At 41.8% G+C, this 25,416-nt stretch overlaps 1 protein-coding gene across 3 annotated transcripts in view; it reads left to right on the top strand.

The window, feature by feature from the left end:
• The window catches only part of EXOC4 (exocyst complex component 4), a 738,469-nt gene that overhangs the window by 617,386 nt on the left and 95,667 nt on the right, over window positions 1-25,416 (top strand). For all 3 annotated transcript variants that reach the window (XM_045864245.3, XM_064574933.1, XM_064574934.1), the window contains one exon: window positions 6,116-6,294. In XM_045864245.3, coding sequence (XP_045720201.3) covers window positions 6,116-6,294 — 179 coding nt within the window. The remainder of the gene's footprint in view (window positions 1-6,115; window positions 6,295-25,416) is intronic.

Here is a 25,416-nt window from a genome sequence, read left to right as displayed (position 1 = left end):
AGTAGTAGGGAAAGTGGAAAACAAAAGGAAACCATTGGTTGTTATATGCGTAGATACGCCGGGCTGCTCACAGGCAGCAGATGGTATTTCTTCCTTCCTTCTTCTACCCGCCCGTCCCACTCTTGCCCTCTGCCGGCACCTCAGCTTGACAGAGTTCACCACCTGTATGTGTTGAACTTTGTTCCTAAAAAAGCTGGGTTCTTAGCATTCCTGCCTTTATCAGGTTGCCCTGGGTTTTTCCTTAATTTCACTATGGATGTGGAAACACGAAGATGGGTCCCAGTGAATCTGACGTAGTGTGCCCGCCCTTACAGTGTAGAAGTGACATACTGCCCCCTTGGCATCACAGTTGGCCCTCTCAGCTTGGTAGTTCAGTGGTGAGAAGCCCAAAAGCCCAGATGACAGTCTCTGCTACCAGTTTGGTTTTTGGTTGTTTTTTTTTTTTAAGATTTTTTATTTATTTATTTGACAGAGAGCACAAGCAGGGGTAGAAGCAGGCTCCCCACTGAGCAGGCAGCCCCATGCGGGGCTCGATCCTAGGACCCTGGGATCATGACCTGAGCTGAAGGCAGACGCCCAACCAACTGAGCCACTCAGGCGCCCTTCCACTACCAGTTTTAATGCAGTCATTGTTGTAGCTTCTGGTGGAGACATTCCTTCCTGAATACCTGAAAACCTGTCTATCCCAAAGTTGGGGGAGGGGGCAAGAATAGAACCTCTCTAAGTGTTTTTAGTCAGGTGAGGAGGGGCCATTCCTGCTTTTATTCCTTAGTTCCCAGGCCTGTATAATTTTCTTGTTATGAGGTGGGGGGAGGAGGGGTATCACTGAGTCAAGCCCTCCAGCCCTCCAGCCTTGTAAGTGTTGTCTTCCATCTGGACCCGTAGCCGAATCCTGCATGGGCCATTGCACCCCTCTGTCGGGCCAGCTCCTTCTGGGGGATGGGGTATGCAATGAGAAGGGCATTCCAGGAACATGAGCCCTGCCTTATACTTCTTTTGCTGTAAAAGAAGTCTCCTGGCCAGAAACATTGTTGAGTAGGCCATCATGATTGTAAATAAGACCTCGAGGAAATCTGACAGTGGTGCTAGTGGAAACATTTCAGACAAGGCAAGCAGTTCCGTACTTTAAGTGGCTGTGACGGCCTGGGTACCACACTGCCCCTTCCGAGAGGCAAGAAGCCTGTGGGAGTCTGGTTCGCTCTTTGAGCCGGTCCTTGCTCTTCCCTGCTGTGTCCCAGATCAGAGAGGGGTGTGCTCTGGCAGGTTTCCGAGGCTCCTGGGCAATAGGAAGCCACGGGGGAAGACTGGGGGAAATTTGTGGGGAGAGCAAGCGGTGAGTCTGAGTGTACATGTCATGTGACCAAACAGAGCCCAGATGTGCAGATCAGTCATTTTGAAACTATTCGTGATGTTTCTTTCGTAGGTGCATTTAGTCTGCTGCAGATGCAGATCTTTTTTTTTTTTTTTTTTTGGCCTTTCTAAGATTTCAACCCATAACAGAACTATTTAAAGACTAAATGGAGACAGCATCTTTGGCAAAATTCTCTTAAATGAATTCTTGTCGGATAGACCTCCTTCGAGATTATAATTGTGTGGTAAAATTAAATTAAACGGGTTTTACACTCTTGGCAAAAATCTCTTAAATGAATTCTTGTCAGATCAAGCTCTTTAAAGATTATAATTGTGTGCTAAAATTAAGCTTCACAGGTTTGACACTTCTGTAGTTTGATAGGCGTCTACGTGAGCATGTTGGCCTATCCCTGATGAAGGCGGCTCCTCGCATGGGCCCTCAGTAGCTAGAACACAAGCTTTGAGTTCTGATTCCTGTTCCCGGCTCTGTCCAGTGATCTGTGGGCCATGAACGAGTGCCTGTTCCTTCTGAATTTCTGTTACTCCACCTTTTCAAGGTAATGATGATTCTGCTGCCCACTTCAGCCCAATATGTGTAATGTCTTCTTTCATTAATGGGCTCACAGAAGCAGCAGAAGATGAAGGGTACGTAGAAATTCAGATCTAGAAAGAGGAAACAGTATTGGCCCAGATGCTGGATGGTCGTCTTTCTGGCAGCGAGATCCTCTATAGCGGACGCTGACGGCATCTTGAGCAAGCCTGGAGCGTCGGTCCAAACCAGCTGTCAGACCAGCCAACCACCCATTGCCTCCCAGTTTGGCTTAAGTAACTGTAACATCCACATCCTCTAATCTTCCCTGCTAAAATCCTTGATGTGTTCCCTTCAAAAGATTTTCTCATTTGTGGTAGGGTTCCTAAGTTTTGTTTTTAATTAAAAAGTAAACACGCTCTTCGGAGAAAATGTGGAAAATACAGAGAAGCACCAAGCACCAAGCATGATCTAGTTACACAGTTAGCATTTGGGTATGTAGACATCCAGTCTTTTTTGGTTTAGATAGATATATAATCATTTTTTTTTAATATCCTACAGTACATACCATTTTATAACAGCTTATTTTACTCAGCTGGGGATCATGGCTAAAAATAAGCCATAGCCAACATTTTTCTATGGCATTGTGTTTTCTACTATATAATTTCTGATGCCTGTGTAGTTTTCCATAGTGTGGATATCCATAATTTATTTAAGAAATTAGAAGGTTTAAGAAAAGATCTGTAGTCGAGCAGCTAAAGCCATCCCCTTAAGGTTATTGTAACACATAAAAACTGTCCACCAAGCTCTTTGACACACACAGATCCTCGAAGGAATGATTTTTTTGTGTGAAATGGTTATAGCTGTCAATCATTTATCCCCGATGTCATGGTTTCTGTGCTCTCTCCAGGTTGTTAGGGGATGATTATGGATTCCTGTCAAATGAGATGTGTACTATGTATTCAACATGAGGCAGTTTGTGTTTTTCTCAGTCTGTTGCTCTCCCGTCGGAGGAGGTTAAGCAAATCTAAGTGAGCCAAAGGGAAATGGGATAGGCATCCAGGGCTGGAAGCGCACGGCAGACCTGCCCAAAGCCCAAAGATCGCCATACAAGCAGATTAGACGTCTACATAAATACATTTGTCTTGATTGTCACATTCCACCCAGGGTTACACCTACATGCATAAAAACGCCTCCGAGCCTGTTTTTCAAAGCTGTTTGCCTCCCCTGTTGCTTTTTAACCACCCGGCTCAAAGGCATTTTTTGTGTTATATCTATCAAAGATGATTAAGGGGCTGGGAGAGTTGATATATAAGGACAGACTAAGAAAACTAAATACTTACAGCTTGACTGAGTGACGGCCACAGAGAAGATGCTAGAACTGTCTGCTGGGCTCAAATCAAGGAGGAGACGTTATTTTGCTTTTCCCAGTAACTTGATTTTAGGGATATCTAAATTCAGGGAAAGTTTTCTGGGGGTGACATCATTTATGCTAATTCGATCATTGTGTCAGTTAGAAATTGCATTTAGCTGCTGGTAGCCCGAAACTTGGAATAGCAGTGGCTGAAACAAATAGGTTTTTGTTGTCCCTCCTGTGACATGAAGCCCAGAAGTATATTGTCTGGGACTGCTGTGTAGTTCTGTGGTGGCATTGGGACACCCATGCCCTCCTAATCATTGGCTCTAGTATTCACAGCATTATTTTCATACTCAAGGTTACCTGATGTTTGAGGAAGCACTGTTGCAGCTTCACGTGCTGTGACTGCATTCCAGAAAGGCAGGGGGCACAAGAGGTCCCTGCCAGCTGAGACTGCTTAAAAGGGCTTTCTTGGAAGCCCACTTACTGATTTTGGTTTATAGCTCATTGACCACCATATCTGCAAGAAGGGCTAGGAATTGAGTGGGGTTTTTTGTTTTGTTTTTAAACATGGCTGACCCCAACAATCCCAGGGTCCTTTGCCTAAGAAGGCATGGGATAATGGATACTGGCCAGGTAACTAGAGGTTCCTATCACTATCATGTCTCTTGAAGATTCTGGAAAGTCTGGACTCTGAGACACGGTGACATTTGCTGTGGTGTTACAAGGTTCCATTTGTAAAACTAGCCCTTGAGATCTAATTTACTTACTTCTGATCACTCATCTCTTTCAATTCATTCATCATAGCCTTATCCTGGGTTGACGCCAAATAAACCAGCCATCTCAACAGACTGTAGAGTGATAACTAGAGCTTGTTAGCTTTCACCAGGTTCCATGCACTGGGTCATGCACCTCACATCCCCTGAATGATTGTTTCAAAATCCTCCAAGGGGGGTGGGGTGTGGAGAAAGATGAAAAAAGACTCACCCATGGGGGATCACTGTACCCTTCTCTCTACTTTTGGAATTACTGAAATTGTCCCAGTAAAGGTTTTTAAAGCCCCCTCCAGGGTGCCTGGGTGGCTCAGTTGGTTAAGCGACTGCCTTCGGCTCAGGTCGTGATCCTGGAGTCCCGGGATCGAGTCCCACATCGGGCTCCCTGCTCGGTGGGGGGTCTGCTTCTCCCTCTGACCCTCTTCCCTCTCGTGCTCTCTGTCTCTCATTCTCTCTCTCAAATAAATAAATAAAATCTTTAAAAAAATAAAAATAAAAAAAAATAAAGCCCCCTCCAATGTTGACATTACTTCATCTGAGGTCAGCACTCTCACCCCCAGCTAACGATGCTCAGAGAAGTAAAGCCGAGTCCCACAGTAAATGGCAGTTAGGATTCAGCGCCAGGTTTGTGTAACTTTGAAGCCTGCACTCTAACTCTTAGTACTCAAAGAAAGTGTGCTTCCAAGACAGCAGCCTGAAACTAGAGATGCAGACTTTTGGGTCCCACCCCGAAACCTTTTACAAGACCGGAAGTATGCACACTTCCGGTTCCTGCACTGAGTCTCAGTTGCCTCTGTGACCCCAGCTTACCCAGCTCAGTCAATCGAGTATGACTTTTCCTTAGAAAAATGTAACCCTGCATTGAAATAAGCCTCATGGTGAGTCACTACTTGGTAGCATAAACATTTTTTAGTAAGTTTTTAATTCACAGCCGTGGTTTCTTTCCACGTGGAGGGTCTGCTATCGTGCTGGGCACTAAAGGCCGGTGTGTCCATTAAGCCTCGTCCTGACTCTGTCAGCTGTTACTGATCACTGCCAGCTTGAAACGTAATATGGTTTCTGCTACTTAAACAAAGCCTTTGCCTCTGCTCCCTTAAGGTGTTCTGCGTTTTAAGAAGCTTTGGGACTTACAGAGAACTCTCCAGGTGCCTGTTCCAACGTTTACCAGCAGCCGCTGGGCTTCCCCACCTGCATGGAACTTTCCCGAAAAGACGAGATTTTTCTCCCTAGCATCCTCAGTTGTCTTCTGTCATTTCAGCCCTCTGTCTTTCTGAAAGAAAGGGCGCTGTGGGAATTAGATGGAGTCCCAGCTCTGCCACTCGTGTGTCATGGGGGCACAACGGTTCACCTTCCGAGCCTCCATTTCTGCCTCTCGGGGCCCTTCCGACTCCCTCCTTCTGTGACCCCACAGAACTCGATTTTTCAGCCTCCCCCCCACCCCAAACATTATGAACATGCTGGGCTGTGTGCGAAGACCATCTGACTGTATTTTTCCAGTCAGTAAAAGGATCCAGCCTTGGTTTTTATTGGTCTCTCTTTTCAAATAGTATAAACCTTAATGCCTCGTAGTTTGCTTCGGATCCTTTTACAACAAGTCAATGAGTGAATGAATGAGGTCTGTCATATCTCAACTATAATCTGCTTCTTCAAGAGACTGGACCCTCTTTGCTTTTGAACATTTTAAAACATTTTCTAGCTGGTCAACTTGGTGGTTTTATTTATGACAATAACCTTCAAACCATGTACATTTTTCACGCCCTAAGCTATTGGCCAACGTCCATAGCAGAAGAGGCAAGATAAAAACCCACAAGAGAATGGGCATCAAAGCCATCCCCAGGGACCATCACTGTCTAGGTGAGGCCCATGCTGGCTCCTGTTGAAGGTAGGAGCATCAGGGAAACTTCATTCTTCTAAGAACTGTCTTTCTCCTACTAGAATAATTTTAAGCAGGTATATGATCGTTTTCTCACAACAGTAAACCTAGTAAAGATAGCATGCTATGAAATACTGACAAATAACCACTGTGCTAGACCTGCCTAAAACAGTATTGCCCACCTCTCTCTTTTCCGTGCTGTATGTGAAATATGTTTCTGATTTGTTTCTCAGGGCAGCCTTTGGCAAGGAGTCGGAAGTTCTCATTGGGAACCTGGGTGATAAGTTAATCCCTCCGCAAGACATCCTCCGTGATGTCAGTGACCTCAAAGCTTTGGCCAACATGCATGAAAGCCTGGAGTGGCTAGCAGGTCGAACAAAGTCAGCTTTCTCCAATCTTTCTACATCCCAGAGTAAGTATCTATTATGGCGGCGGTTGTGGGGACAGCGGAAGGAACTAGACTGAGCAGTTTCATTTGAAATGCAGGTGCGTATACATGTCCCCATATGAGGGAATGTCCAGGTTGTCAGAAGGTGCTAGATCCGTGCAAGAATTCTGCTTGGGCTGCACCTTTGTGATTCTGCTGAAGGAAGTAATCTTGGCTTCCCTGGGTGGGGCAGGGAAAGCCAAAAAAGGTTCACGTTCACATAGCTTGATATTAAACCTTCAAAACATAAAATCGTGGAATAACGCAGGGGTTGTGTCTCCAGAACAGAAAACAGTACCTTTGTCCTCCTTACAACTTCTCAAGGATGGGAACTGTCTCAGAGCTGAGCACACAGCTGGTGGTTTCACTGTAACTGCCGTAAAGCTAATGAAAGAGTGTCTACAAGAGAATAATAGAAGTGACGAAGGTGCTAGAAAATAGACAATGAGAAAAACAGTGATTCCCGAAAAGGAACGGTTGAGAGATAACTTACAGAATTCAAGGAAAGGAAGAGATAGGATATGAAACAAAAATGGGAAACTTTTTTCTATTGAGGACCAATGACTCCGAGAAAAAGAATTTGAAAAGTTTAGGGCGCATACACTTTATTCATTAGCAATGAAATAAATACTTTAGGGCACATTAAAAGCATGAGTTCAGAAGTATGTGTTAGGCTGTTAAAACAGAAGCAAAGAAAAAATGTTAGGAAGGGGCGCCTGGGTGGCTCAGTTGGTTAAGCGACTGCCTTCGGCTCAGGTCATGATCCTGGAGTCCTGGGATCGAGTCCCATATCGGGCTCCTTGCTCAGCAGGGGGTCTGCTTCTCCCTTTGACCCTCCCCCCTGTCATGTGCTCTTTCTCTCTCATTCTCTCTCTCAAATAAATAAATAAAATCTTAAAAAAAAAAATGTTAGGAAGAAGGAATAAAGGCGCTGGCAGATTTGAGTGCATAAATAAACAGCAGGAGAAAGTAAAATAACACCAATAACATGAGAGAAACAGACTCAGCTTTGAACTTAATATTAGAGTTAACTGTTAGGAGATAATTAGAAGGAAAAGGCCCGCATTGTTTGGACTGTGAACTTCAGAGTAAAGTTATTTATTATCATTGTCTTTTGAAAAGTCGTGATTTTGTTAACCACGCTTCCAGCCTCGAGATGGAAGCCGTGGGGATGAAACTCACAGGGGTAAATTCTTCCCTGAAATACGTGCCCCCTAGAGGCTCAGGATCCCTTGAATGCTCACTGCTAAACCTGCCTCATGCTGATTATGTAGCTATCCTAAAGTTCAGTACTGGATGGGGAAAATGGGCAGAAGGAAGGGAGCTTTTGAGTGAGATTATATATTCTGCTCTAGAAGTCTTCTTGAAATACTACTTTTCATTTATACTTTTATATTTATGCTTCTTATTTAACATTACTTTTTGTCTGAGGCTAAAATTACACATATTTAGTCTCGGAATCTGTAAGAATAGGATAGTTTGGGCACAGTGTGGGGCCTGAGCAGATCTTCGTCAGGAGATATCCTTGAAAGGCCCTCAACTTTCTAATCCTGTCAGTATCAGGCAATCTGTCACAAGCAGTAGTCTAAATTATCCAGTTTATCCCAGCCCCACCCCACTCCACCAAAAATAAATGTCAGGGCTAATTCCCCTTTTGCTAATTGCCAAATAAACAGTTCTGGTAAAGGGGTCACATGCTGCTTTTCCCGGTTTCCTTTGACCGTTACAAATGCAGGACTGCTTGGGGTCAGTTGACTAGTGACATTTGGAAGGGGTCCTCCCGTTTGGTAGGCCATCGAAATCTAATATTTAATAATGCAGTCTCTTATTTCCAGTGGCTCAGCATTCCAGATTTCTGTTCTGTCCATTTGAAAAGGGTTTTGCAAAGCAAAACAGTCCGTAACCTCTACAGCCAGCCCCCGAATGATTCCCACAGGCTAACCTGACATCAGCTGTTTTCCAAAAAGAGAAGGATGTTCTCTGAGTTACAGTCAACTTTGTAATGGAACAACTTACCTGTTGTGTTCATGTCACTGAGAGTACCCAGTACACTTGATGTCTAATTCTTGTCTTTAATCATCTCTGCTATTCTGACAAAGATCTCTTCTACCACATCCATTGATACTTCGTCTCCTGTGTTCAGTTCCATTTTATAATGTAAGTTGTATTCTCTCAGTTCTTTTCAGGGTGATTATTCCACCCAGTGAGTGATTTAAGTGACTGTCAGCATTTTGACGATCAGAACAAAACCCAAGTGAACTGTAATCACTACTTATGTTGTCTTTGCTAAAACAAAGCATTTAGCGAACCTGGTTTATTCTGCTAACAACAAGCCTGGCTCACCCACACTCATCTGTTCTTTGAATTCCCAGGAGAGATGCCCATTGATGTTTATAATTTGAGCAAAGCAGGGAGTTCTCTGATAATGGGTTACTTTGATTGCTCCATGTCAGACTCTAGAAAGGGAAAAAGGGGTAGCTCTTTATTATTCCTTTGAAAAGTGAACCAAATGATTACCTCAACAAAAGTTTCCAAATCTGGAGACTAGGTAGCATGAAGAAAATGCCAGCCTTTTATCTAGCACTCAGCGATACTCAGCAGGATGGGAAGAGATCCAGAAAAGAAGATTTCGGTTCATTTCTTGCTCCACATTTCTGTTAACTATTTGGTAAATACGCGGTTTTGATAGAATGACAAAGCTAGTAGTGTTGATGGAGTAGAGGAAATTTGCAGAAAATTATTTTCATAGTAGAATATCTCTCCAGACATTACAGCAGGACTGCCATCCACCTAAAACATGTCATGTCACACAGAACAGAGTACTGCATTTTAGCGGCAGGGCATGGTCGCCCATTTGTCCGAGAGGTGAAAGCTGACCATTTCTTCAAAGATAATTTTTCTGTCTCTTTTATCGTTTGCCTAAATGTCACTCTTTCTCTTTGTGCTTAAAAGGGTCTCCTCACCTCAAAGAGGTCCTGACTACATCAAAGGCACTGCTCTTACTTTCGTCCTCCTGCAGTTTTTGGTTCCTGCTCCATTTCTTCTGGGATCCCCCACCACCCTCATCTTCCTCGTACCTGTTCTGCTTAGGATTCTTTCCATTGAAAGAAACAGACCAATGGAAGGGAAAATAATTCATTGACTCATAAAACTGGTAAATCAAAGGCTTCAGGTGTGGCTGGATCCAGGTTTACAAGATAGCATCCTGTCACAGACATGCTTACACACCTCCGCATGCTCTCTTGCACACTTTCTCTCTCTCTCCCTGCCCTTCTGTCTCCCTTCCTCTGTCTCTTGGCATTTTGTCTTTATTGCTTTCCATCTCAGGCAAGCACTTTCCATATGTCAGCGTCCTTGGCCACCAGCAGCCCCAGAATTATTTGATCCCAGACAAAAAAAAAAAAAAGAACATTTTTTTCCAAGAGCTCCAGAAACAGTTCCAGAAAGGCTTGGATTGACCCAGCTTGACCTTCTCTCATGGGTTCTCCCTGATTCTCTTTCTATAAGCCTTGTTTTCTGACTCTGTTTTTCTCCCCATCTGCAACTCAGTCTCTGTCTCCCGCTCCCCCCTCTAGAACCCCTTTTTGTTCAGGACATGGTTTCAGTGCAAAGAAGTTGAGCAGGATCATATTTAGCATTGGGCATTCAGGATCTAGGTTTATACATATTTTCCCCCATGGATCACAATTTCAACCTTGTAGTACAGACTGAAGATAACATCTGCCCTTTGTACTATCTGCTGTGTGTAAGAATCCTAAACAAAGACTCTGAGGTGAACTGTTCCAGTTAAGAAATTTCTCAGCAAATGTGACCTACATAAAAATTGTTGGAGTGTATTCAATTTGAACATTAATGGTTTTCTTTTGTAGTGTATCCTTTTGTTTTAGATATGTGTAGCTTTTAAAAATAGACTACAGAGAACTGGAGGGCTCAAGGGCTTATTTTGTCTGCATTGCTTCCTCAGGGGGCCTCCTCTCTGTCTTGGATCCTGTAAAAAAATCTCCAGGATTAGAGATCCTAAAACCTCCTTGATTACATATTCTGCTCTTTAAGTAACCTTACCATCTGGGAGGTCATTTATTTTTTCTTTCTTTTCTTTTCGTTTCTCTTCCTTTCTTTCTTTCTTTCTTTCTTTCTTTCTTTCTTTCTTTCTTTCTTTCTTTCTTTCTTTCTTTCGAGTCCCTTTGCTTCAGTCTAACCCTCTTTCTTCTGCCTATTCTTCAGAAATTAGATGTTGAATATTTTCTCCATAAAATACAAGATGTATCTGAAAATACTTACCCAGCTTCTACCTGCCCATCTCTAGATATTAAAGACATCTGGCCTGACAATCCCAGTCTCTGAATCAAGGGCAACCAAACATGCAGAATTAGGAGCCCAGAGCAGGCCCAAGTTCACTCACACTCTCTTGGTTGGTGAACTTGGCTATTTGTGAATGTGGGCCCTACCATGGGTTCCTTTGACCCAGGCTATCTACCTCTGCTCGCAGTTCCCATGACTGGATTTCTTGCTGAGCCCACATGCACAGATGATAAGCAATAAAATATCATACCCTAGGCTTTTCCAGTCTGAGAAACCAAAGGTTAAAACATTCCTCTAACCTCCAGGGTGAATAAATGTCATAATTTTGGTTTCTGGAATTGGTTCAGGAATTGTAGTATTAGTTTTACAATTATTTATCTACTTTTTTATTATAAAAATACATAATATTAAATATACCATCTTAACCATTTTTTAAAGATTTATTTATTTATTTGAGAAAGAGAGAGCATGCATGCACCAGTGGGGGAAAGGTCAGAGAGAGAGAGAGAGGGAGAGTCTTCAAGCAGACTCGATGCTTAGTATGGAGCCTGGGGGGGAGGAGGGGGGCCTCGATCCCACAACCCATGAGATAATGACCTGAGCCAAAACCAGAAATCAGATGCTTAACCCATTGAGCCACCCAGGTGCCCCCATCTTAATCATTTTTGAGTGTACAGTAGTGTAGTATTAAATATATTATTGTGCAGTAGATCTCTAGAACTTTTTCATCTTGCACAACTGAAACTCTATATCCACTGAACAATTCTCCATTTCCTCTCCCTCCCTGCCCTGGGTAACCACATTCCACTTCCTGTTTCTATGAGTTTGACTTTAGATACCCTTATATATGTGGAATCAAACAGTATTTCTCTTCTAGTGACTGGCTTATTTCACTTAGCATCATGTCTTCAAGGTTCATCCATGTTGAAGCATGTGACAGGATTTCCTTTTTTATGGCTGTATAATATTGCATTGTGTGTATCTACCACCTTTTTTTTAATCCATTCATCTGTCAGTGGACGTTTGGGTTGTTTCTACCTCTTGACTATTGTGAAGAATGCTGCCATGAATATGCGTGTGCAAATTATTACTTCTTTCTTTTCTTTTTTTAAAGATTGTATTTATTTATTTGAGAGAGCGAGAATGAGAGAGAGAGAGAGAGCACATGAGAGGGGGGAGGGTCAGAGTGAGAAGCAGGCTCCCTGCTCAGTAGGGAGCCCGATGCGGGACTTGATCCCGGAACTCCAGGACCATGACCTGAGCCGAAGGCAGTCGCTTAACCAACTGAGCCACCCAGGCGCCCCTATACTTCTTTCTTAAAGTGGAATTATTGCTAGGGATCTTAGAAATCATCTGGTCCAACTCAGTTATTTTGCCCATGAGGAAATTAAGGCTTCAGAATGGTCACACTACATGTCTATGCCTGAGCTGGTAGGGAAGCAGGTCTTCAAATTCCCAGTTTAATTTTCTCTCCACTACATCACTGTCTTGACCAGGACCAAGATTCAATACTGGCAGTGCTCGGGGGGCCATTAATGCCATATTTCTATTAAACCACTCGGGAGGATCATCATATTTTTTAATGCAAGTGCTTTAATGCCAACACTGAACCTGTGATCGTTTCTGATCATCATTGCCGGTGTATAACCAGAATTTCTATTCCTTAAACTTACAGGGTTTTTGCATATATCCCTTTTGAATTTCATCACCGTTGAGAAGAGCACATTTCTCAAATTTGTCACTCTGTTTTTGTTCTACAAGTATTTGCTAACTTAGAAACTCTGTCTTGTTGCCATATTGTGTAATAAATTCTAGCTACTACACGGTCCTATACAGTAGCCACTGCCCTTGGGTGGCTATTTTAAATTAAATTAAATTAAACTAAAAATTCAGCTCCTCAGTCACACTAGCCACATTGACAGCAACGCAGTGTTTCCCAAACTTAGCAGTGAATTCTCTCTCCGCAGAACATCTCGAGGACTTTGCTTCCGTGGAACGACTTCTGGGAAACACTGTCCTGTGCTATATTTATGTAATTTGTTTAGAATCTTTGATTTCTCCCTGCACAGTCAGGCACAGGACAGGACAGATGTTTTGCTATTGCAGGAATGTAATTTCATATAATTGGCAAATTTGCACACCATCAGATGATTTCTGTTGCAATTTGGTTGATTATTTGATTTGTTCAATCATTTTTAGAAATGTTCGAGTCAACCAATATAAAATGACTATGGTTTCCTTTTTGCTTGTTTCAAACTTGGCTGCGATACTGACACTTCTCCAGTCACTGTGCACCTTCCTCACAGTTAGCAAAGACTCTAATAGAATTCCACCCCTCAGTTCATTGTCAGATGCTAATATGTCCATTGTGGGGGTCCAGGGATTGATTTTTTTATTAGAATTTTTATTTTGGAATAGTTGTAGATTCAGAGTAAAGTTGCAAAGATGGTACAGAGTTTCCATGTATATATCACACCCAGTTTCCCTCTACTGTTAACATCTTATATTAATATGGTACATTCGGGCGCCTGGGTGGCTCAGTTGGTTAAGTGACTGCCTTCGGCTCAGGTCATGATCCCGGAGTCCCGGGATCGAGTCCCGCATCGGGCTCCCTGCTCGGCGGGGAGTCTGCTTCTCCCTCTAACTCTACCCCCTCTTGTGCTCTCTCTCTCACTCTCTCTCAAATAAATAAATAAATAAATAAATAAAATCTTAAAAAAAAAATTTAAAAAAAATATGGTACATTCATCATAACTAATGAACCAATATTGATACATTGCTATTAACTAATGTCTTGTCTTTATTAGACTTTTCTTCGTTTTTACCTAATGTCCTTCTTCTGTTCCAGGATCCCATCTAGGATATCATAATGTATGTAGGCATTATATTTCTTCTTTAAGTTCATCTAGGCTGTGGCAGCTTCCTAGACTTTCTTCCCTTTTGATGACCTTGACAGTTTGGAGGAAAACTGGTCAGGTACTTTGCAGAATGTCCTTCAGTATGGGTTTGCCTAATCTCTTCTCATGATTAGACTGGACTTACGGGTTTTGGGAAGGAAAAACACAGAGATAAAGTGCTATTCTCATCAGTTCGTTTCAAGAATAACTCCTATCAGTGTGACTTATCACTGATGATGTTCTGGGATTGATTTTTATGCCTCCAATTCATGTAGCCCTTTCCAGACAGTTCCTTCTGAATTCTGGAGCGACTTTCCACTTTTCCACCACAAATTGCTTTGTGTGTTTATCTTTCTAGTGACTATTTTTTAACATGATGAATTCATCTCTTATAAGCCCAATGTTTGGACAAGTTGAATAGCTGCTAAAGAAAACAATTGTCTACCTTAAGCAATTATGCAGTTGATATAGATTCTATAATCTTATGGGTCTGAGAGTCTGTGTGGGAGGAGCTGTTTTTTCCTACCCTGAGCCACTTGATGAGGGCCTACAGCTACTTCTTAGTTGCCATATGTGCTAAACATTCCTTAAAAACGTATACAGTCGTATTTCAGACAAAGCCATGCTGAGATTAAAAGAGTTACCTGAATTTTCTTTACTAAAAAAATCAATGTACAATGCTGACTCCGGGCCTGTGTGTGAGTGAGACTTGCTTCCTGGGAAGTGTAGAGTAGCAATTCTCAAAGTTGGCTACACATCAATTGTAATCAGTTGGGAGCTTTTATAATCCTGGTGCTGGGCCCCACTGTCAGAGATCTCCATTTAATTGTTCCAACATGTGGCCTGGGCATCCCCAAACCAATCAGATCGGAGGTTGAGAACCACTGTTATAAAGGATTGGTTCACATCCTTGGCTTATATTAGAATCACCTATGGAGCTTTCGCTCAGCCCTCTGGGGGAGAGGCCTAGACCACTGTGCTTTTTATCATCTCCCCAGGTGATTCAACGAATAGCCAAGATGAAGAACCACAGACTGGGAGCCCCTCTAGTGTCTTCTTTAATCTCTCTTCCTCTTCTGTTGGGGAAATTATTTTTGGTTATTTTGCCAGTTCTTCTATTCTCAAAAGCTTGGGATTAACATGACTTCCTATTTTCTGGACAAGAACACCAGGCACAAAATGTTATACTTTGAGTCTATGCCAGAGTCAGGACAACAACCCACTTCTGCTTAGCAGTTTTTTAGTTAGCCAAACTGTGGCTCAGATTTGGTTAAAAATAAAAACATTCCTCTTACCCTTCTCAAGCCAGCCAAATGAGAAGGGCACAAGGAATCCTTGTCTCCCTTAATACAAAAGGCTGCAATTCCCAAACCAATTGAATGAATGCTGAATTGTGTACAAGTCAATTGTATAACTGAAATTAAGGATGGAACAGGTCCAGGTGTCTGTATACTCCCATCCCTCACGTGCGTGGTTTTGTGGCGTACCAGGAGGCCTTTATTGGTTGCCTGCTGTAATTTATCATTTTCTAGAAGATGGACTATGAATTCTCCCATACTTTCTCTGCTTTCTCTGCTTTACCGGTACATGAAAGATAAAATGCAGACTCCTCCATACACACGCCTACTGCTGTATGTTTTTCTGCCTTGACACAGATGTGAATAAAAATGTCCCTAGGCAAGATCTCATGGGACACTGTCCTGTTTCAGCATTGCATTTGTCAAACTATTAAGCCAGATTTTTCCCTGTCATAATTTCATCTGATTATTTTTAATTAAAACTCCACACATGGTAATTCCTCTCGCTGCAGTATTTACAAGTTTCAAATATTTGTGGACTGTTACCAGACAGCTCCCCGTCAGGTATTCCTTAGCACGACTGTACATATTTACTTGCTCTAATCATCTTTCTGAGGTTAGGCTTTCTAGGCCAGCATCAGTTTTTGGTCTTATTAATTGTCATTTTCTTGACTGTCCTTCTGTGGCTTCACTCTTACCATTCTCCTTCCTCTGTTGGTGATACTGTCCACGTTCACTGCCTTGGTTAATTTCATGAGCGTGCTTTTTTTTCCTTTTTTTAAGATTTTATTTATTGATTTTGAGAGAGAAAAAATACATGAGCGGGGAGAGGGACAGAAGGAGAGGGAGAGAGAGAATCTCAAGCAGACTTCACGCTGAGCATGAAGCCTGACGCGGGGCTCAAAACCACAACTGTGAAATCGTGACCTGAGCTGAAATCAAGAGTTGGATGTTTAACCGACTGACGCACCAGGTGCCCCTCATGATCATGCTTTTTACTGAGAAAATTAAATTACCACTGGTCTTAGCATCTCCTTCATGAGTTTCCTGCCCACTGTCCAACTCTGAATTTATTTTGATCTTACTTAATTGAAGCTACTTCTACTTTTGTATGAGCTTTTATTACTTTTTAAAATAATGTCCAAGTATGTTCCCATGTTGTACCCACTTTCACAACTAATCATATGTTTTGTAGGAGTAAAAAACACCAAATGATAATCTTATGATGACTCCATTCTGTTCATTTTCAGTCTTAATTGTACTCTGTTATTTATGAACTGATTGAAATTCATCTTAAGAAGGAATGGCGTAGAAAATCCCTGTGCGTAGGGTATTCACCTGATTCCTAGGACTCTCTTGAAACCCTGTTGTTACTAACAGTAGAGATGCTGGTGGTTCTCTCATTTTATAAGGAAGACCATCTGGACCCCTCTAACTCTTTCTCCATACTGGTACATTATGCACTATTATTGCTGATTATTGTCCCAGCTTCAGGCTGTCCCATGTTGCTTTGTTTTTAGTACATTTTAAATACTGATACACAATGGTTACTCCTCTTCTTAAACACTTCTATTCTGTTTTTTCCCTTTCCTCTCATTGAGTGCCCTCACATGGCTCCTAAATCAGGGCCATTTTTGCCTCTCCCTGAATATCTATGATGCTCTTTTAATCCATAGACTCTGTCCCATATTTTTCCTGGTCTAGGAGGCAGGCATATAGCACATATGTGACTTTGAAGTCAGATCCACTTGGAGACAGGTGAGGCAAGTTATTGTGTCACCATAGGGAAATTATTTAGCCTTTCCGAATAGACTTCTCTAAATAGGTCTCTTTACCTGTTAAATAGAAACGATGATACAAACTCATCAGGTTACTGTAACCATTAAGAGGGATGATGAGGGGCGCCTGGTTGGCTCAGTCGTTAAGCGTCTGCCTTCGGCTCAGGTCATGATCCCAGGGTCCTGGGATCGAGTCCCACATCAGGCTCCCTGCTCAGCGGGAAGCCTGCTTCTCCCTCTCCCACTTATCCTGCTTGTATTCTGTCTCTGGCCGTCTCTCTCTGTCAAGTGAATAAATAAAATCTTTAAAAAAAAAAAAAGGGATGATGAACTTGGGAGTTGTTAGCAGTGTGTGCTACACAGCACAGGGATTCAGGATGGGGCTCCTGGGGTTCCTGCTCTCAACCGTCTCACTAGAGCTCACACTCACTGCTCTCCTCCCTTAATGCTGGGTCTTGACCTTCCTTCCACCCCTTTGGGCTTCCTTTGATCTCAAGTCCTGTGGTTGCTTTTCAAACTCTAACATCTGTGCTCCTGAATCATTTCTAGTAAATCATGGCTCTCGCTGCACAGAGTTCCCCAGTGTTTCAGAGGTCATGGGAATGTGTCTGAGAATGGACCTGCATCTGAGAGTCACCCCTGTCTACAAGTGCCCATCTGAGAAGCCAAAGTTGAATCGCCAAAAGATACCCTTTTTGTTCTTCAGAACTATGAAAAGAGGGCTCAGTTATTATTTAAAGACAGAATCGAAAACAGTTCCCTTCCTGTCAGTCAGCTGGTCATCTGTAGAGTTCATTGTCCTGTCCTGAGGACTGATTAGAAAGCAGTACCCAACCTCCCTCAGCAAAGAGGTGATTATCAATTGTGAAGCTACAGAAGCCTAGTGCTGTGGGCATTTCAACATAATTACGGAGCTCTTAGTACCTGTCCGTAAAGAATTATGTGGCTGTTCCTGTGAAAATGCCAACGTTTGTATCCGTAAGGGAAATATTTTATTAAAATATGGTAATATCATGGATACTTAAGTATGGTGGCTGGGAGCTTCCAGCTGAACAATTGTATCTGCAAACAAAACTATAAAATGGCAACAGGAAGAAGAAATAAAACTGAAAATCTTTGGTTAAGGGGGGGAGGCCAGAAGAGGTTGGGAAACAAGAGAGGGCTCATAAATGGCATGCTGAGGAGTCAGACTGAGGAGGATAGTGCAGATGCAGGATTACCTGAGCCGACACCAAGCTGAGGTGAGGAGGAGTAGCTATTTAGGGCAGTAGGAGTTGAGCAAAAAATCTAAGGGGACTGATTTGGCTGCCAAGTAACAGAAGCCTCTTACAATGAGGATAGACTGAAAGATTGTACCTGAAGGCATGCATTGTACTATTAAATCTAAGCTCTTATCTAGAGAAGCCCTGAGGTAGTTGGGTGCTTTAAAACTTGAGATAAGCCCACTAACCATGACTTAATGAACTCCTCACTAGAAAAAGAGTGTGTCTTTTAATTTCTTCACCCATGAAACTAAGTTTAGGTATGCCACAAAGTGCAGTGGGTAGGAGAGACGAATCCTGACGGGGAAAAAATGAAGAGGATAGAGGGCTGGCCCAGATTTAATGGAAGAAATTACCATCTGTGGAGATTGAATTTAGAAAAATACTCTAAATGTAAACTGGATATGCTTTTCCAGACAGCTTACTTATTAATCAGTAGTGCATAAGGACCCTTTCCAGACTTCCAGCCCCAGTCAAGTGTAGCAGTCGGGCACTGTGTGCGAATCGTGTGTGCACACAGCAGTCCCAAAGGGCGTCACCGTGACCATAACGGACTCAGTGTTTAGATTGCATTTCATATTTTCAAGGTCCTTTGTAATCATTCATTCTTAATCCCTTATCCCTGCCTCAAGCTAGTTGACAGGCCAGCCTTCATTCTCTCAGTTTTACAAAGCATGATCATGAAACAGAAATATGACCTTTGCCCAAGGTCACAATGGGACAGTGACAAAATCTAGACTAAAGCCTGACCGAGTGCAGACCACAGTGTCTAGAAAAACAACATAATCACCTGTTACTGGTGTGCCTCTGTTTCCCCCCGGGGGTAATGCTCTTCTTCAGCTGTCTCCCAAAATTACAGCAAGATGAACGTGATGCTGCATCCCTGGCATGAATGGCATTGAGTGAGCTTTAAAAGGGGGTGTGGGTCGGAGCGCCTGGGTGGCTCAGTCGTTTGAGCATCCGACTATTGATCTCATCTCAGGTCTTGATCTCAGGGTTGCGAGTTCAAGCCCCACATTGGGCTCCACGGTGGGTGTAGAGCCTACTTAAATTAAAAAAATAATAATAAATAAATAAAAGGGGACATGGGGATAAGTGATCTTGACATTCCACCCATTTTAAGAAGCTGAAACTTAAAAGCTGTACCGCCTCCCCTCCCCCATCCACAACGAGGATCTATTTTGGAAACAAATTTTGTAGTCATGTATTTTAGAAAGGTTCTTTTTTACTTTATTGTCCTAAATTCAATACTATAAATGTGTATCCAGTATTATAAATCATACAATAAAAATGTAAAAGACCTCCTCCTTCATGGGAGATATAGGTACACATCAGGTATGGGTTTCCAAGGCCACAGTGTTGTTTATTAACAGCAGTTAATTCTGGGTACTAACATCTTTGAGTGCTGGTCATTGAATCCTGGGTGGATTTGACTGGAGTCCTTAACGAACAACTTAATCCAATTTTTATGAAAGGAAGAATAATGAGGACTTTTCTGTACAACTGATGAAAAGCCTGAGTGTCTTTCTAGAAACTAAGAATATCTGATCAGATTCTTCAAGGAAGCAAAAATCCTGTAAATGTCAGAAAGATGCCACATGCTGGAAAACCCCTTTGGTCAAATTCATCTAAAGAAGGTACTATTTGTAGGTGACTTTTCTGCAAGTCTTTCAAAAGCTTCTTGCTACAGATAAAAATTCAATAACCTTTCTCTGTGGATGGGCCACAATTATCACTCATTTAAAAACAGTCCCTCTAATAGAGTATTTTATCATGCTGGACAGTCTCTGCATTGTTCATTATTTAGTGTTTGCTAAGCTGATGGCACTTCCCAGCACTTCTCTTATCTCCACTTCTTCAGAATTGGATTTTATATTTCCCAACCAGTCAGATATGACAAGTCATTTTCTTCCCTCTTGTCTTTTAAGAAACGCAAACTTGATTTCTTTTCTTTTCTTTTTTTTTTTTTTTGACAATCACCACTTAAAGATTAAAGTTAATGGAAATGTCTGTATTAACTAGCGTTGGGATGTGTCATGGAGGACTATTGCATTTTAATTGCAATTGAGGGTTTCCTCTTTTTTATTCTTTTTATTTTCCAATATGTGTGTATTCTATATCTCTTCGGAGCCTCATTCTTCTAAAACACACAGCGTAGGACGAAGATGTTATGAAGCCTGATGTTGGAAGACAAGCCAAGGTATTATCAGCATTATTATATTATAGAACCTCAGTAAAGGTGGTGATAAGCTATGTAAGTGGGTCTCTGTATATAGATTGTCTTTATATGAGAAACTTCCTGAAAGGAAAATTATAAAGTCATTAGCCTAATACCTGGGGGAGAAATGCAAATTCAAACAATACCGCTTTCTCTATATAGCTCATTATTGAGAATCTTAAGTTCTAAGTCTGAAAAAAATTAGTTCTCTGTGGTTCTTAGTGAATTATTTTTAAAAGAAGCATATACTTTCTCTAAGCTTCAGAACTGATCTGTAACATACAGTTTTAGGTGTTTACCTTTTACTCCAGGTTCTGTGTTGGACACTGTCATGTAATAGGGCTATTTTCTAATTAAACTAAGCATCTTCTCTTTATAGTGAGGAATCTCTGGGAGATTTAGGTGAGGCAGGCTGAACAAAGGATCAGAATAAAGTGGTCACGTGTCCTCTCCCTTCATTGGAAACTCTGTGGGTCTAGTGAGGACCTGTCCGTTTCCTCCAAGAGAGTCTCTTACACAATTTTTAGGGCAACATAGAACTTCACTCAAGAACTGTGATGACAAGACTTTGACTTTTTACAGTACAGTGTTTTAAAGAGTGATATCAGGATACTGCAAAAGCACAGAGAGAAATTCCTACCAAAATATTAATATTAAGATTTATGGATTATTATTGTAAGCACCAAGACAGAAATAGCATCAGTCTCTCTTCATACAGGAATTATGAAGGCCATCCTTTAGGGTCGGCTTTATGAAGAAAAGTATTTGCTCAAACTTTACTCAGAGAGAGGAGATGTTCAGAACTTCTGTCATGCCTGCTTCTAAAAGAGGGAGCATGAGGAAAACTCCTTCGTGTTATTTGTTTAAAGGTACCACAGCCCAATTACCACATTTCTCCAGCCAGCAGCCTTGAGGCTTTTCACAGAAATCTTGGAAGTGTGCTGGAGAAACACCCCCACAAAAGACTGTTGCATATGCTGCTGTATCTGCCTCGCTCGGGGAAGCAGAGCATGGGTCACTGACGGACAGATGGCTGCCACACGCACCACCAGTGGCCTGAAACTCCGCCTACAAACGAGTGGGAGCGGTGCTTCTCTTCAACACTGTACCCAGATTTTCTCTTCTCTTGACCCAGCCCTACCCATGGAGTATTGAGGCAAGACCACATCTAGTGTTATGCTCCTGCCTTACCCCTGTTCCTCAGCACCAGCATAACTCAGCAGACAAGCATGAGCTTGGCCTTGGACAGGCACTTTTAATATCACCCATGGGATTATCTGTATTATCAGTTTCTCATAGGATGGAGTCAACTCATGTATGCACAACACCTGACACTGCCTAGCAAACAGTGATCTCTCGATCAGTGGTAGGGTTTTTTCCTTCTGCTTCTTCTCTTTAAAGCTTGTTTCTCCATTCTTAGTCATCCTGAAGATATGTTATTTCTGACTCTTCCATTCTGCTGCCAATATTTGCCCATAGTGCTACTCAGTGTGGAATGCCCAGGTCTGTGTCCAGTTGTTTACCCCCTTCTCCTATCCTACCTGTTGTTAACTGGGCCAGTCTGCCTGAATTTAATTTCACTGTCAAGGGATCTTTGGTGCATTGCATTCTGAAATTAGACTTTGAGCCCTTACACTTCATAGCCTCCCAAAAGCCATGTCGCCATGGAACTCAGGCATAGGGTAAAGGGGTATTTATTCAGGGTTACAGCGAGCAAAACTTCAGGTTAAACCTCAGCTCTCATTAAATGACTTTGTAAACGTGCACTTGAGTGTATCAGGAGACATAGAAATGAAGAAGCTGCTGCATGGTGGTTTTAGTAAAAACAGTGACAAAAATGACAGGCCATCCAAGCCCAGAGCCCTTTGGGCATCGAGGGCTCCTGTCTGTGTTCAACTACATTCTCTTTCTCATTAGGAATTATAACATGTCTCATTGAGTTGATTGTGCATACGAATTTTTTTTCAGTTAGATGTCTTATAAACTTTTATTTTTTAAAAGCAGAATAACTATAGACTATTAAATGTCTGAGTAGCCCTGAATACCCCTAGGATGGTGTATAGGATACTAACACTTCATTAATGCCATATAGAGAGGAATTTTAAAAATAAATAGCTATATGCATTAATTTAAAACATCTACTATAACTTTAAAGTACTCAGGGTTTTTTTGTTTTTTGGGGTGTTTTTTAATTTTTTTTTTAATTTTATTTTATTTTGTTATGTTAACCACCATACATTACATCATTAGTTTTTGATGTAGTGTTCCATGATTCATTGTTTGCATATAACACCCAGTGCTCCATTCAATACGTGCCCTCTTCAATACCCATCACCAAGCTTACCCATCCCCCCAACCCCCTCCCCTCCAGAACACTCAGTTTGTTTCTCAGAGTCCATAGTCTCTCATGGTTCATCTCCCCCTCCAATTTCCCCCTCTTCATTTTTCCCTTCCTACTATCTTTTTTTTTTTTTTTTACATAGGATGTATTATTTGTTTCAGAGGTACACGTCTGTGATTCATCAGTCTTACACATTCACAGCTCTCACCATAGCACCTACCCTCCCCAATGTCCATCACCCAGCCACCCCATCCCTCCCACCCCTCCACGACTCCAGCAACCCTCAGTTTGTTTCCTGAGATTAAGAATTCCTCATATCAGTGAGATCATATGATACATGTCTTTCTCTGATTGACTTATTTCGCTTAGCATAATACCCTCTAGTTCCATCCATGTCATTGCAAATGGCAAGATTTCATTACTTTTGATGGCTGCATAATATTCCATTGTGTGTGTGTGTGTGTGTGTGTGTGTGTGTGTGTGTATCACATCTTCTTTATCCGTTCATCTGTCAATGGACATCTTGGCTCTTTCCACAGTTTGGCTATTGTGGACATTGCTGCTATAAACATCGGGGTGCACGTACCCCTTCAGATCACTACATTTGTATCTTTGGGGTAAATATGCAGTAGTGCAGTTGCTGGGTCATACGGTAGCTCTATTTTCAACTTTTTGAGGAACCTCCATACTGTTTTTCCAGAGTGGTTGCACCAGCTTGCATTCCCACCAACAGTGTAGGAGGGTTCCCCTTTCTCCGCATCCTCACCAACATCTGTCGTTTCCTGACTTGTTAATTTTAGCCATTCTGACTGGTGTGAGGTGGTATCTCATTGAGGTTTTGATTTGGATTTCCCTGATGCCGAGTGATGTTGAGCACTTTTTCATGTGTCTGTTAGCCATTTGGATGTCTTCTTTGGAAAAGTGTCTGTTCATGTCTTCTGCCCACTTCTTGATTGGATTATTTGTTCTTTGGGTGTTGAGTTTGATAAGTTCTTTATAGATTTGAGATACTAGCCCTTTATCTGATATGTCATTTGCAAATATCTTCTCCCAATCTGTCAGTTGTCTTTTGGTTTTGTTGACTGTTTCCTTTGCTGTGCAAAAGCTTTTTATCTCGACAAAGTCCCAATAGTCCATTTTTGTCCTTGCTTCCCTTGCCTTTGGCGATGTTTCTAGGAAGAAGTTGCTGCGGCTGAGGTTGAAGAGGTTGCTGCCTGTGTTCTCCTCTAGGATTTTGATAGACTCCTGTCTCACATTGAGGTCTTTCATCCATTTTGAGTCTATTTTTGTGTGTGGTGTAAGGAAATGGTCCAGTTTCATTCTTCTGCAGGTGGCTGTCCAATTTTCCCACCACCATTTTTTGAAGAGACTGTCTTTTTTCCACTGGACATTCTTTCCTGCTTTGTCGAAGATTAGTTGACCATAGAGTTGAGGGTCCATTTCTGGGCTCTCTATTCTGTTCCATTGATCTATGTGTTTGTTTTTGTGCCAGTACCATACTGTCTTGATCATGACAGCTTTGTAATAGAGCTTGAAGTCCGGAATTGTGATGCCACGAGCTTTGCTTTTCTTTTTCAACATTCCTCTGGCTATTTGGGGTCTTTTCTGGTTCCATACAAATTTTAAGATTATTTGTTCCATTTCTTTGAAAAAAGTGGATGGTATTTTGATGGGGATTGCATTGAATGTGTAGATTGCTCTAGGTAGCATTGACATCTTCACAATATTTGTTCTTCCAATCCAAGAGCATGGAACGTTTTTCCATTTCTTTGTGTCTTTCTCAATTTCTTTCATGAGTTTTCTATAGTTTTCTGAGTACAGATTCTTTGCCTCTTTGGTTAGATGTATTCCTAGGTATCTTAGGGTTTTGGGTGCAATTGTAAATGGGATCGACTCCTTAATTTCTCTTTCTTCTGTGTTGTTGTTGGTGTATAGAAATGGAACTGATTTCTGTGCATTGATTTTATATCCTGCCACTTTACTGAATTCCTGTATGAGTTCTAGCAGTTTTGGGGTGGAGTCTTTTGGGTTTTCCACGTAAAGTATCATATCATCTGCAAAGAGTGAGAGTTTGACTCCTTCTTTGCTGATTCAGATGCCTTTTATTTCTTGTTGTTGTCTGATTGCTGTGGCTAGGACTTCTAGTACTATGTTGAATAGCAGTGGTGATAGTGGACATCCCTGCCGTGTTCCTGACCTTAGGGGGAAAGCTCTCACGTTTCCCCATTGAGAATGATATTTGCTGTGGGTTTTTCATAGATGGCTTTTATGATATTGAGGTATGTACCCTCTATCCCTACACTCTGAAGAGTTTTAATCAAGAAAGGATGCTGTACTTTGTCAGATGCTTTTTCTGCATCTATTGAGTGGATCATATGGTTCTTGTTCTTTTTTTTTTATTAATGTATCATATCACATTGATTGATTTGCAGATGTTGAGCCAAACTTGCAGCCCAAGAATAAATCCCACTTGATCGTGGTGAATAATCCTTTTAATGTACTGTTGGATCCTATTGGCTAGTATTTTGGTGAGAATTTTTGTATCCATGTTCATCAGGGATATTGGTCTGTAATTCTCCTTTTTGATGGGGTCTTTGTCTGATTTGGGGATCAAAGTAATGCTGGCCTCATAAAATGAGTTTGGAAGTTTCCCTTCCATTTCTATTTTTTGGAAGAGTTTCAGAAGAATAGGTATTAATTCTTCTTTAAATGTTTGGTAGAATTCCCCTGGGAAGCCATCAGGCCCTGGGCTCTTGTTTGTTGGGAGATTTTGATTACTGCTTCAATTTCCTTAGTGGGTATGGGTCTGTTCAGGTTTTCTGTTTCTTCCGGTTCAGTTTTGGTAGTTGATACATCTCTAGGAATGCATCCATTTCTTCCAGATTATCTAATTTGCTGGCATATAGTCGCTCATAATATGTTCTTATAATTGTTTGTATTTCTTTGGTGTTGGTTGTAATCTCTCCTCTTTCATTCATGATTTTATTTATTTATCTTTTCTTTATGATAAG

The sequence above is a fragment of the Mirounga angustirostris genome, unplaced genomic scaffold (assembly GCF_029215605.1).
Source record: "Mirounga angustirostris isolate CCGP_5_RB_7025 unplaced genomic scaffold, mMirAng1.0.hap1 SCAF_12, whole genome shotgun sequence".
Lineage (NCBI taxonomy): Eukaryota > Metazoa > Chordata > Mammalia > Carnivora > Phocidae > Mirounga > Mirounga angustirostris.
Note: the sequence above shows the minus strand (reverse complement) of the source record. Positions and strands in the feature narration are given on the sequence as shown.